Source organism: Felis catus, chromosome D4, assembly GCF_018350175.1.
Source record: "Felis catus isolate Fca126 chromosome D4, F.catus_Fca126_mat1.0, whole genome shotgun sequence".
Lineage (NCBI taxonomy): Eukaryota > Metazoa > Chordata > Mammalia > Carnivora > Felidae > Felis > Felis catus.
The window spans coordinates 79,585,039-79,599,156 of record NC_058380.1 but is presented as its reverse complement, the minus strand read 5'-3'; the positions used below and the strand labels follow the sequence as shown (position 1 = coordinate 79,599,156).

The 14,118-nt window shown below is 46.6% G+C and overlaps 1 protein-coding gene across 11 annotated transcripts in view; it reads left to right on the top strand.

The window, feature by feature from the left end:
- The window catches only part of CDK5RAP2 (CDK5 regulatory subunit associated protein 2), a 171,880-nt gene that overhangs the window by 55,971 nt on the left and 101,791 nt on the right, over positions 1-14,118 (top strand). For 10 of the 11 annotated variants that reach the window (XM_045042740.1, XM_045042741.1, XM_045042739.1 and 7 more), the window contains one exon: positions 4,930-5,148. The exons of the other annotated variant lie outside the window; for it this stretch is intronic. In XM_045042740.1, the coding sequence (XP_044898675.1) occupies positions 4,930-5,148 (219 nt within the window). The remainder of the gene's footprint in view (positions 1-4,929; positions 5,149-14,118) is intronic. 11 annotated transcript variants of the gene reach the window in all.

The following is a 14,118-nucleotide window of genomic DNA, read 5'->3' as shown; positions in this document are numbered from 1 at the left end:
GAAAAGTAAAATTGCATATTGTAAAATACTTAAAAGAGTGGAAAGAGGTTAATAGATGTCACCGGTAAACTCATGTCCAAAGATGTTCAGTACTAATACCTTGACTCTTTCAATGTGTATTTATACATATATACATACGTACAACCTTTGAAAAAGCGGACAGGATGATAATACATATTTTGTTCTAGAATCTTTTTTTATTTAATATTCCTATCATACATTTGTGTGTATTTTTATATATTATCATATATTTGTGTGTATATGTATATAAATCATTGTAGACTTATGTACAGTACATTTCTCTATACTCTATCTGGTTCTCCCAAAGGTGATGTCTTCTATAACTTTAGTAACAGTATCGAAGCCAGGACACTGACATCGGTGCAACGTATGGACCTTGTTCAGATGTCAGCAGTTTGACGTGCACTCGTGTGTTTATTCCTATGCTTTTTAAACTACCTTTTTAAACAGTTGCGTGTCGTCTGCTGTACGTATGCACCATATTATTTTTACTGGGGCGAACATGGGGTAGGACGTGAGTTTGAACCTTGTCTCTGTTCTTCACTACGTCCGTAGCCTCGGGTGAGATATTTGAGCTCTACCAGCCTGCTTACCCATCGTAAAATCCGGATAATCACACTTAGGTCACATAATCCTTACAAGGATTACACAAGAAAGCGTATCTGGGCGCAAGTAGTAACTCAGTAAATGTTAATGCATCCTTAAGGTGGGTGGTATAATCTGGCACAAAAATATGGTAGTGACTTTGGTCAGTTCTTCAAATTCCGCTAACGGTGTTCTGCAAATAGCTTTTCATTTGGAGGAAATTCTCCATATTATCTCTTGATTGGGAATGAAATACAGTGGAGTAGGTGCTGGCAGAGGGGAACTGGATTTATTTACCTTGCACTCACGGAAGCAATACTTTATCGTATTTAACCCTCACAACAACCCTGTGAAATCGAGATTTCACTGATGAGGAAACTGAACTTCAGGAAACTTCTTCCAAGTCATAGAGCTAGAACTGGTCTTTGAACTCTGGGCTCCATGACTGTCTCTTTATTAAACTCATCATGTTTCTGCCGGGTGGGGAAGTGTGATTTGTCTAATATGATACTTGGCCTCTAGTTTCTGACAGTGTCTGTCTCATTGTGCCAAATGTTTGCCACCTGCGTTAAGTACTTGACTGATGGCATTGAATTCAGAAAGCAGGGTGTCATGCAGAAAAAGCTAAAAAAAAACTCTTCAAAAGTGTCTCAAAGGGCCATTTAAGCAAAATTGAACATGAAAGGTATCTTTATTATGGGAGTATGGATTTGAATTTTTTAAAGAGGCTCTGTTATCATTTGGACACAGAATGTCCATCGCTCTATAATAACTATTAATCTTTTTTTTTTTTTTTTGAGAGAGAGAGCAAGAGAGCGTTACTGGTGGGGGGAGAGGGAAGGAGGGAGAGAGAGAGACAGAGAGAGACAGAGAGAGAAAGAGAGAGAGAGAGAATCTTAAGCAGGTTCCACACTCAACGAGGAGCCTGACGCAGGGCTCAATCCCATTACCCTGAGATCATGACCTGAGCCAAAACCAAGAGCTGGACACTCAACCAACTGAGCCAGCCAGGTGCCCCTATAGTAACTGTTACTTTAATCATCAACATTGCTGGCCTGTCTTTAACAAGCTTCTAATTAGCATTCCTGTCTCTAACCTTCCCCTCCTTGAATTCAGTCTTCTTGTTTTAATTCTTGCTAGTTTATCGGTATTAATTGGAATCTGGACTGGAATGGGCAGGGCAGTATAGTGCTGTGGAAAGAACACAGACCTAGGAATCATTTGAATCCCAGATGTAATCATTTTATGGTCTGATGACAGGTCTGATAACAGTTCTGAGCCTGAGTTACTTAGATGGGGACATTACTTAATATGTACTTTATAGGGTTGATATGAGAAATAGAGTATGATGTGTTCAAAAGTGCCTGGATTAGCTCCTCATGTGTAATCAGTGCTTAATAAAAGGTAACTGAAGATTGTTCACTTTGAATGTTTTTCCCATCATTCTTTATCTTCTTTTGTTTTTTGTATTTATTTAAATAAGCATTATCCCCAATAATTTTTTTTTCTTTAAAGTTTATTTATTTTTGATAGGGAGAGAGAGAGAGACAGAGCACGAGTGGGGGAAGGGCAGAGAGAGGGAGACACAGAATCCGAAGCAGGCTCTAGGCTCTAAGCTGTCAGCACAGAGCCCGACGTGGGGCTCCAACTCATGGACCGTGAGATCATGACCTGAGCCGAAGTCAGACGCTTAACCGATTGAGCCACCCAGGTGCCCCCCCCCGCCAATACTTTATTTTAAAGTTTATTTATTTTGAGAGAGACAGAGACAGCACAACTTGGGGAGGGGCAGAGAGAGAAGGAGAGAGAGAGAATACCAAGCATCCTCCGCACTGCCAACGCAGAGCCCAACTCGGAGCTTGAACTCATGAAATGGTGAGATCGTGACCTGAGCTGAAATCAAGAGTTGGATGCTTAATTGACTGAGCCACCCAGGCATCCCCTGCTAATACTTTTTTTTGGGGGGAGGGGGGTGTCTTGTGACCTAGGTTTCCCACTCTTTTTAAAAATTTTAACTTTAAAGGAAAGTGAAATAGAACCTTCTATAAAACCCACTTTGAAATGTGAATGGGGCTCCCCCTCAGTCTCTGTTGCTGGGTCCTGAATAGCAGCAGGGAAGCATTGGAGCAGATGGTTAGGCCGTGGGGGCCCAGGACCAGCACAGCCCCGCCTGTCCCTGATGAACTGTGGTTGCAGCCCACCCACCTCTCCTAACAACCAGGGCTTAACTAGCAGTGTTTCCTGGGAAGGCCAAGAAGCTGGGGCCAGTACCTTTACTCCACAGTCTGCGTTGTGGCCTTGACAGCCCTTGACAGCTCGTCATCGTGAGCCCTAGTCTAATCTAAAGAGCAGATTAAAAAAACTAAAAGTCTATGGGGCGCCTGGGTGGCTCAGTCGGTTAAGCGTCTGACTTTGGCTCAGGTCATGATCTCATGGTTTGTGAGTTCGAGCCCCACATCGGGCTCTGTGCTGACAGCTCAGAGCCTGGAGCCTGCTTCGGATTCTGTGTCTCCCTCTCTCTCTGCCCCTCCCCCACTTTCTCTCTCTTTCTCTCTCTCTCTCTCAAAAAGAAACAGTAAAAAAAAAAATAAAAACCCTGAAAGTTTATTTTCTCCTGATTGTAAGTATTACATATGCTTCAAATTTTCCTTCAGGGGACCAGAAAGAAGGGAAAAAAAAAAAAAAAAAGGAATCAGGAAATCACCCAGCCACTATTAACATTTTGATGTTTTTCTTTTTCTGCTTTCTCCTCGGCATAGATTTTATTTTTTAAAGGACTCACAATTTAATCTTCTATTTTTTTTTATATAACATTATGACTTGGAATATTCCTGTGTTATCAATTTAGGTTCTTATTTTTTTCCTGTTAAAGTAAATCTGTGATGGATGACTTTGGGCATAAGGCTTTTCCTTACACTATATTTTGGACTCTTCCTGTGAGATTGAGTCCTGGGAATGGAATCATCGGGATGAGTGTGAACATGTTTATCGTGTACACACACACTTGTTATCTGTAGTATGTCCATAGGGAGTCACATCAGTTTACATTCCTGCCAGTGTATTTCTTGGCTGCTGGATGCTCGGTCAGTTCTTGAAAAGTTAATATTAATTGTGTTGCTTCATAGTAAGTTTGCCAGCGCTGGATATTCTCATTAAAACAGTCTTGTTAAATGAAACCTTGTTTTCATTTGCTCTGTTTGATTATTGGTGAGTTACAGTATTCTTTCAAATGCTTGATAATCCCATATGTATTTTCTTTCTTTTTAAAAAAAAAAATTTTTTTTTAACGTTTATTTATTTTTGAGACAGAAAGACAGAGCATGATCGGGGGAGGGGCAGAGAGAGGGGGAGATACAGAATCGGAAGCAAGCTCCAGGCTCTGAGCCATCAGCCCAGAGCCCGACGTGGGGCTTGAACTCATGGACCGTGAGATCGTGACCTGAGCTGAAGTCGGACGCTTAACTGACTGAGCCACCCAGGCGCCCCCCCTTTTTTTTTTTTAAATGTTCATTTAAATTTTGAAAGAGAGCGACCTCAAGCAGGGGAGGGGCAGAGAGAGAGGGAGGCAGAGGACCTGAAAGAGGCTCCGCACTGACGGCAGAGAGCCCGATGCGGGGCTCCAACTCACAAACCGTGAGATCATGACCTGAGCCCAGAGCTGGACGCTCAACCGACTGAGCCACCCAGGCCCCCTATTTTCTTTTCTACTAACCTGTGTATTAATGATGTAAGGATGTTCTGGACACAAGTAGCCCTTGCACTCTGCTGAACTTAACAGCTTCTCGAGGTGGCCACTGGACTGCCATGCTGACCACTTCTGTTTCTCCAGATGACTTTGGGTTTGAGCTGGGCTCAGCTCCATGAGCATTGCCGGCTTGAATCTGTCTCTGCTTGTCACGTGGCACTCTTCATTTTCTACCTTGTAAAAACAAGTCGATGAAGTTGTTTTTCTTCTTTTAAGCCATTATAACAGGAACATTCTCAGTAACCTCAGAACGTTTGAAAGAAGCGAAGGAAAGAAATCAGCTCCATGTACCCACCCAGATCCAGATTTTGTTAACATTCTGTACTTTTCCTTGCAGTCTTTTAAAAAAACCACAGCACTTTTACCCGGTTGTAGCCTTTCCCCTCTTAACATCAGCATCGTAACATAATCATTACTCTGTGTTATTTCAGAATCTTCATGTTAGTTGTGCTTTGGGTCCTGGAGGTTATGTCCATCTTTTTCTTTTCCTTCCTCAACTCCTCTCCCCCCACCCCAAGGCAGTCTGTTTAGTGCGCTCCAGAAACCCGCTCGTCTCCCCTCTCTCCTTCCTCTCGTAGGGGTCTGAGGATCGTGAGGCTGCTCTGCTAGACAAGGCCACCCTTTTGGTGCAGCTGCGCTCAGAAAACCTCAACAAGAGCGCGGAGAACCACCGACTGCGTAGGAGCGTGAGGAAGGTGACCCAGGAGCTGAGCCGCCTGCAGCAGGAGAGAGAGAGACTGGAGAAGGACTTGGAGGAGGCCCATCGCGAGAGGAGCAGAGGGGACCGCACCATCCACGTGAGCGGCAGCGGCGTGGGCGGGCCGGGCTCTTTGGCACTCGCTGGTTTCAGGGAGATCTTCTTTGCGGAAGACGTAGAAAAGTCTGAAAAACATAAAGAAGAAAATGTTTCACTCCTCGTCCCATCACCTAGAAACTCTGCCTGTCTCTCTGTCTCTCTTTCTCTCTCTCTCTCTCACACACACACACACACACACACACACACTCACCCACTCACTCGCTCGCTCACTCAGTCACAGTCACATGCACACATGATTGGCATCAGGCTGAAAATGCAGTTTTGTATTTTGCTTTTTTCGGTGTTCTCTTTTTGGTGTGTTGCCATGTTATGAGTGCTCTTCAGAAACATGTTTTTGTTTGTTTGTTTTTCAGTACGAGGATAACATTTCATCACTTGGATGTGCTGCAGTTTATTTATTCCCTTATGTAGGACATTTAGGTTGTTACACTATTTTTTTTCTTTTGTTTTGCCTTATAACATGCAATAGCAAACATCCTTGTATCTAAATACTTTTCCATTGATTAGTTCCTGATAGAGGCATAATTATTGGGTCAAAGAGTATGAATATTTTTACCATTATTTTATAGATATATGCAAATTGTTTCCCAGAATGATTATGTCCGATTTCTGTGTATTAGAGTGATCCTTTTTTAAAGACTGTGTATTTATTCAGCACTGGATGCTAGCATTTAAAAAATTCTCTTGGGGGGCACTTGGGTGGCTCAGTCGGTTAAGTGTCTGACTTTGGCTCAGGTCGTGATCTCATGGTTCACAAGTTTGAGCCCCGCGTTGGGCTCTGTGCTGACAGCTCAGAGCCTGGAGTCTGCTTCGGATTCTGTGTTTCCTTCTCTCTGCCCCTTCCCTGCTCATGCTGTGTCTCTTTTTCAAAAAAATAAGCATTAAAAAAAAATTAAAAATAAATAAAATTTAAAATAAAAAATTCTGAATTTGGCAGGCATAAAGTAGTTTATCTTTGAAGATTTCTATTATATGTTTTTAAAATTTATTTATTTTTGAGAGAGAGAGAGCAAGCGGGGGAGGGGCAGAGAGAGATTGAGAATCCAAAGCAGGCTCTGAGCTGTCAGCACAGAGCCCGATGCAGGGCTTGAACCCACAAACTGTGAGATCATGACGTGAGTCGAGATCAAGAGTCAGACGCTTAACCGACTGAGCCACCCAGGTGCCCGAAAATTTGTTACATTTCAACTTAAGTATTCAGCGTGTTGAGAGTCACATCCAGATGCGTCGCCTGGGTGCAGTTGGGTGGGATAGGGTCTGAGTCTGAGTGATCATTGACACTCTGGTCAAACGAATAACCTGCACAGGAACCCCGGGCAGGCACAGGACCTCGGGTGGGCAGTCATTAGAGTGGCGGTCTCACAGGGGAGCCCACAGGTGCTACAGTTGAGTTCCCCAGTGGCTGCTGTGGTCACGGACGTCCGGATCCCCTGCTTTGAAATCCTAACGTGAACACTGACAAGAGAATTGAAATACGAATGTTTGTGTATTTTAACACAAATATTAATGAACATCAAGGGAACAGTAATGGAAATTTAGAAAAAGAAAACGTCACCTATAGTTCCACCAGCCTGACACAGTAACTTTTTGGTTTTCAGTGTCACCCTTCAGACCTTGGTGGAGCTGGGTGCCGCTCTGGGTCCTTTGATCCCTTACTTTATCACGGGCATCTTCCCATACTGTGTGGGGCCCAGAGTGACCGTGTGGAATGATGCATACTCTTCACTGAACAGATTTCACATGCTTTACATAATCATTTCCTGTTCTGTCGCCGTGTTGGTTGTTTAAATGATGCCACGATAACCGTCTTTGGGCGTAAAGGTGTTTTCCCTTAAAATTCCTAGGATTTGAGTGAGTTTACTAGGTCAGATGCTACCAACATTTTATGCTAGTTAATCATGTTGCCAAATCATTTGTCCAAAGGGCTGGCCCAGTTTATGCTGCCACCGGCGACCTTGGAGTATACCAGTTTACTGCATGTTGTTAAAAGAAGCGTTTCCCACGTGTTCTTGAACACCAGATGTCCCTGCTTTAGATGTTGATGGAAATATAAGCCATGGTCTCTGAAAGTTTCATCTTTTCCAAAGGGAGATGGAAATGTTACCTGTGATAAAATGCAAAATAGCTTAAAATCCAGGGCTCATTTTAAAAAAAAAAAATTTTTTTTAACGTTTATTTATTTTTGAGACAGAGAGAGACACAGCATGAACGGGGGAGGGGCAGAGAGAGAGGGAAACACAGAATCGGAAGCAGGCTCCAGGCTCTGAGCCATCAGCCCAGAGCCCGATGCGGGGCTCGAACTCGCAGACCGCGAGATCGTGACCTGAGCCGAAGTCGGATGGCTTAACCGACTGAGCCACCCAGGTGCCCCAAATCCAGGGCTCATTAATGCAGCTCAGGGAGTCGGTGCAGAAGATCCCCGTGGGATGGAGTAGTCGGGAAACCTTCTAGGAGGAGGTGACATGAGTTGAACGAGAAGAAGTAGGGTTTGAGTTGTGTGCGGTAAGGCAAAGACTGGCCAGATAGAGGTGCGGTTTTCATGGTTCTTACTCCTTCACTGGATAACTTCCACTTAGTTTAAAGTAGCTCAGCCCCTCTACCCCTCACTGTCATTATAAAAGGTTCATTCAGTAGAATTTGGATTGGGGACATGCATACACATACATACATCTCTCTATAAAATAAGTGATTTTTAAATCTCATAACCCACTCTTGGTAAACATTTGAAAGGGCTGTGTGATATTACATCAGGTGGAGATGCTGTAATTTATTCACCTGTCCCTCTGCCGTCAGACCTTGGTGGTTCCGTAAAGCACTTACTCAGGTACACCTTGGTGCTTCTGAAAGAATTTTGGGCTGCTGTTGGTAAGCAGATGTATTCCTGTGTAGCACTTGCACATCTGTGTGGGGAGGTGGGGAGTGCTTGGTGACGAAAAGGAAGGGGAGGGGGACAGTGAGAGGAGGGATTGGGGTTGAGCATCCTGGGGGTGGGAGGGGTTTTTCTGCCGTGACTGAAATCCAGCTTGAGCTGACTTAGGCAAAAAGAGGTAATTCTTGCCTTGCGTAATAACTAAAGTGCTGGAGGGACAGAGACCCTGGCACACTGTGGGGACCTGATCTTGGTCCCTGAGAGCCGGCTTCTTCCTCTCACGTCTGCATCCTCCAGTTCCAGGTGGTTGGACCATCATTGCCCTCCTGCTGGGCTCACATAGTCCCGGTTTATTACATAAGAGGGAGGAGGACTCTCCCACTCCGTCGCCCCCGCCGTCTCCCTGTCAGGATGGCCGGAGGGGTGAGGTATGGAGAGGCCCAGACCAGCGTGGGTCACGTGCCTGCTCTTTGTCAGCGGTGTGTACGTGTGCATGCGCGTGTGCGTGTGAGTCCCGCCACGGACGGCCTCCTCAGAGGCACGTGCTTGGGAGGGCTGGGCAGTTACCCAGAGAAGCGGGCTGCTTTGCTTCAGACCTGAACAACCACAATGCACGCTAAACGCTTACCTCAGGCGGACGTGGCCGTGACCCCGAGCTTTCTAGCATCTCTCCTTGACTCCTTTTCTGCATCAGGTCATATGTGTGTTTCCGGCGAGGTGATGTGGCCATGGATTCTTTCCTTTTGTGTATGTATTGCGTCACAGTGGTATCTCTGCTTACCTTCTGGTTACGGCCGAAGAATTCGGCCGTGTCCGTCTCCTGTGAACGTTTTACACTGGACGTCAGGGCGCTGGCTTGTTGAGAGTCCGGGGAGCAAGAAGGGGGTGTTCAATGCAGACGTAGAGCAGGACCTGCCGGCCCGGCGTGTCTTGTCTGCTTGTTCTCTAACAGGCTCTTTAATGAACTAGATTCACTCACCAGCTGCTACTGCTGTTGCTTCCGGATTGAAACAAACCAACAAATAAGCAGACCTTGTAGGGGCCTCTGTTTCTGCCCTGGCAAAGGAGAGGAATCCATCCGTGCGTTCAGCCACATTGAACACTGTGCAGACCCTCGGCTGGGTGTGGGGACACTTCCACGACAGTGGTATGAACAAACTCCCGCGGGAGCACAGGGCAGGGAAGCGGCTCGCAGGATCAGAGAAGGCTCTTGGGGAAAGTGACTTGTGAACCGGTTCTGAAGTTGGAGTTAAACAAAGGTTGATAGGCAAGGGAGGGTTTTGTAGAGAGGGCCGAGGCACAGGGGTATGAGAGCGGATGGTGTATTTGGGGACACAAAACAGGAATGCCCTGTTTGAAGTATTCTGACGTATTATTTGGAGCTTTAAAAATTGTGATTTATTCCCTTTGGTGTTTCAGAAACATTTTCAGAGGTTTACGGAGAGTCATAAAAATGAGATCAAAGATACAGATAAAGGCGTTAAGGTCAAGGAACGAAAAGGGGGAGTAGTAAAATGGAAGCAGAGTGAGGAGAAATGCACGTCGCGATACCTGTCACGGTACCAAAGGTGGGGCTTAAAATTCAGCCGGCAGCTCCTGGCAGCGAAAGTAAAAAGGGAAATACGGGAAAAAAAAAAAAAAAGGGAAATTCGGGTACAAGGTCTTCAGTGTCTGAAGATGAACACATTGAGATAAGAGCACGGCTTCTGCTGGGACTCAGGCCTGGGAGTGGTGTTGCCTCTGGTGGGTTTCTGGAGTTCTCGAGCAGGATAGGGTCTTTGACACTATGCTGTTCAGTAGAAGCAGTTCTGTGCAGGGCCACGTCAGTGTCACCCAAGTCGGTAAGCTCAGACGTGGTTTCTAGTCCCTGGGACAATGGTCCAGCTGTTTCCCATTATTCTCGTTTCTTTTTTTCTTTTTTCTTTTTTTTTGATTTTTTAAATGTCTTTATTTATCTTTGAGAGAGAGACAGAGAGAGGGAGAGGGAGTGAACACAAGTGGGGAGGGGCAGAGAGAGAGGGAGACAGAACCTGAAACAGGCTCCAGGCTCTGAGCTGTCAGCACAGAGCCCGACGCGGGGCTAGAACTCACGAACCACGAGATCATGAGCTGATCTGAAGTCGGGCGCTTTACTGACTGAGCCACCCAGGCACCCCCCATTATACTCGTTTCTTAGACAGGAACTCCAAGCTCAGTGAGAAATGCTGCAGCCCTTTTTATAGGCGAGTCCTGACTCAGAGCCTTTGCCGTGGTCCACGTGGTCCACGGTCAAGCATACTGGGTTTTGTTGTTGTTGTTTTCAGCATCCCCTGAATTCTTTCTGATGGAAAGCCTACCGGTTATCTTTTGGATGTGGGCAAACCATCCTTTGCACGTGAATTGCTGTCTCAGTGTGCTTGCCCTTCAGCTCTTCAGAGGGAGCCAATACCTGTCTGAACAGGCGGCTTGGGTCTGGGGCGTAGGAGTTCCCTGTGTCAGAAGGTGCCTGGGCCCTGCGAGCTTCGACCATGAGAGTCACTTTGTCACGTTTGTTTCAGTTGCCTGGGATTGCAGTGACCCAGTGCCGGTTGACTCGGCACACGTTATAATTTGTGTTTGTTTGTTTGTTTATTCAAGGGACGTGTAATGAGTCCCCGCGGTGGCACAGGCACTGTTGGTAGGCCCTGGTGAATGCAAGCTTTGGCTTTTCCTTCGAAATCTTTCCACAACCAGAAAGGTCCAAAGGTGCGTCTCCCAGAGAGAGCCCCTTCTTTGTATTATACCTCCTTGCCACCAGAGGGAGCCACATCCCTACCAGGAAGCTCAGGAGGTCTTGGCAAAATACACACCAACAAACCTGGTGTTCCCAAGTTGGTGTCTTAACTGCCATGTTGTAAGTGTGCTGGCTTCTTTTATAACGGGAATGCTGCTCGGATTGTTGCATCCTTGCCCTCACACCTTGACTTTGGTGTATCATTTGGCTCCAGAGGCTTAACTCTCTCCTTTTAGTGTGTACGTGTGTGTGCATATGCATGCGTGCTTGTGTGTGTGTGTGTGTGTGTGTGTGTGTGTGTGTGTGTGTGTGTTTGGTGAAAAGTGATAGAGAGAGGTAAACCTTTATTTACCTTTATTTTAGATTTGCTTTTTCTGGGTCAGGTGTTCTGTATGCTACTCGGGGTGGGTGGGGGAAAGGAGTAAGTGCTAGTCTTTTTCTTCTCCTTTATAAGCAACGTATATGAGACATTGGTTTAGCTGTATTCCCCAGACTGTCTCATAATGCTCTCATCTGTTACAAGACCTGTCATCCGCTACTCTGACAAGTGTGTGCTTCAGTACCTGGGCACTTAGCTCTGTGGGGATGCATTTGCTGGCTAAAGCCCAAAAATCTAATTAAAGTTGTACCCGTCACCCAGCTGGCTAATCCCATGTGCTTTGACAGGAGCAGGTTTAATTTCAGGGTAGTTCATCCTGAACCCCTCTGGTTTCACATGCGTTTGTTGATGGATAGCTCCAGATGAGATTATGACAGCGTTCAGGGCGTCTCTTGTGATCCGTAGTCAAAACATGGCATTTGGAGACAGTGTCTGTAGGCTGGTTGGGTAGGGCTAGGACCACAGACCTGAAGTAGTGTGACTCAGGAATCAGAGTTCCCCTTGCCTCGTTTTTGTTGCAATCGGGTGGGAAGATTCTGAGTTTGGAGTCCCTGTAGACCGGTATGCAGTTTAAATGGCCTTTGCTTGAGGAAGTCCTGTCTTTGCAAATTCCAGCCACTCTTAAGAAAGGCTGAGTGCACGGGGCGCCTCCGTCAGTTGGGCGTCCGACTTTGGCTCAGGTCATGATCTCACGGTTTGTGAGTTCGAGCCCCACATTGGGCTCTATGTTCACAGCTCAGAGCCTGGAGCCTGCTTCGGATCTGTGTCTCCCTCTCTCTCTGTCCCTCTCCCCCACCCCCTCTCTCAAAAATAAATATTAAAAAATTAAAAAAAAAAAAAAAGAAAAAGGCTGAGTGCATAGACTTGGGTCAAAACCGGGTTTGAGTTCTGGCTCCACCACTGGCTCGCTGTTGGACCGTGAGCCAGTAACTTTGCCTTTCCAAACTGTGGGGTCCATTTCTTCTTAGAAAAAGAGCTTGGTTGTAAGGATTGTCTGAGATCGGGGACAGCACTTACGAGCATAACACCTGGCACGTCACAAACGATCAATGAGTAGTAGCTGTTCTGATGGTGGAGGTGATGCCACTCCCCTGGGAACGAGAAACTTGGCAGTTTGAGTCGGTATCTTAGGAGCAGTGGGCAACAGTGCTGGGCTTGGGTTCGAATCTTGGCTTTGGCAGGTGCTTAGCTCTAAGCCTCTAGGTCAGTTGCTTAACTTCTCTCAGCTGAGGTTCTCTCCCCTGAAATGGGGTTGATTATACCTATTTTAGGATTAAATGAATGGATAGTAACATTTAATGCACGAGAAAGCAGAGGTTCCCGGCACGCAGAGGCAGATGTGTTGGACTCCTCCTCGTTCCTCTTTTCCTGCTTTTAATTGTGTGGCAGGTGCTGGCTCAGGACTTCACATGACAAACCACTGCCCGCTAGAATCTAATGGACACTGTTGACTAATAAATGTGGTCTGCCCGGTTACCAGCCAGGTCAACAAAGCTGTAAATTTCTTCCTTGATCAACACTCCCCTCTCCTCTGAAGAAAGTGCTTGTCTGTTCCTTTCCAGCTGATTGATCCCTCTAGGAAGGGGGGCAGAACCCTTTTCGAGTGACGGATTCTGTAGCACCTCAGTGGCTTGTGCACGGGGCTGCTGTGGAGGCTGGTGTAAAACGCTGTTCCCATCAGTTTTCACGTGGAATTGCTGTAGTCTCTCTGGGGGCACAGACAGAAAGGCTTTCCCTTATCTCTGGTTCTTACTTTATAATTTCTGTGCCAGGCTCTGTCCTGGGCACTGGGAGCACAGGACTGAATCAAATCAGACACAGTCTCCGAAGGAATCTGGCAGAGAACTAGAAACACAGACAGAGAGCTAATTAAAATATAGCGAGATAAGTGCGGGTAGGGGGAGGGGCCAGACGCTTTGGGAGCACAGAGCATGTGTCTACACTAAGAGCAGGGGTGGGAGTGGGGAGGGCTTCACCGAGGAGGAGGTTTGGAGGGGAGACTTGAAGGCTGAGTAGCTGTTTGCTGGTCAAGGGAGAGCCTGTGTGGACACCTGGGGAGCATGCACGTGCCTGGCACAAAGAAGAACAGTGAGTGGCTGGCAGAGAGGAGAGGGCGGAACGTTCCATCACACCCCGGCTGGGGTTGGAGAGAGGGGTGGTGCCTGATGGCTGCTGAGTGACTCAGCTGGGCCTTGACCCCTGCCCGGTTTGAACTCTGACTCCTTCGTCCCTCCCCCGCCCAGCCAGCTTCCTGGTGAAAGCCACACTGAGTTCCTTGCTCAGAACTTTTGTAGTCCCCGCAGCCAGGACCGCACGGTGCCACACGCGTGTGTCAGATCTCTGTGGTGAGCCCGGCTCATTCCAGCAGTTTCCGTTTGTCCATTTATTCATTCATTGAAGCATATGAATTCTTTGTTCAAATGTAGCTCTTCTGGAGAGAAAACGTGAAGGCCGGGCTGCTCGGGGAGAAGTGAGGTGGGAGGCCGGGCACCCCCTCCCCCACCATGTCACCCTCCGCCGCCCCCAGGGGCGACAGGGCTTCGGAACATGGGCTGGACACCGCTCTCTCATGCTAATTCTGGAAATTCTTACATCACTGGGTTCCTATACCTCATTAAGATTTTGGAGAAGTTTCCTTTGTGTATTGAAAAAGGTAACCACTGAGCACTCTGACAAGCTTTCTCACAGCGAAACCCGAGAAGGTGGAAATTTGATGGATGAGAACCTTCTCATTCTCCATCTGGCCGGAGATAAAACAAACCAGCTGCCTGCAGAAGGAAGTAAGAGGGCCTGGCTTTTCATTTCTAATGTGATTCTAAGATTATAGGGATATTTTATTTTTAAAATAATCCGCTTCTTTTTTCTGTCATTCTCCCTGTGATATGCAAAGGCGGCGCTCAGCTCAGTGTTGGTCCAGAGCGCACCTGCGCATCTTAAGCAAAATTGCCCA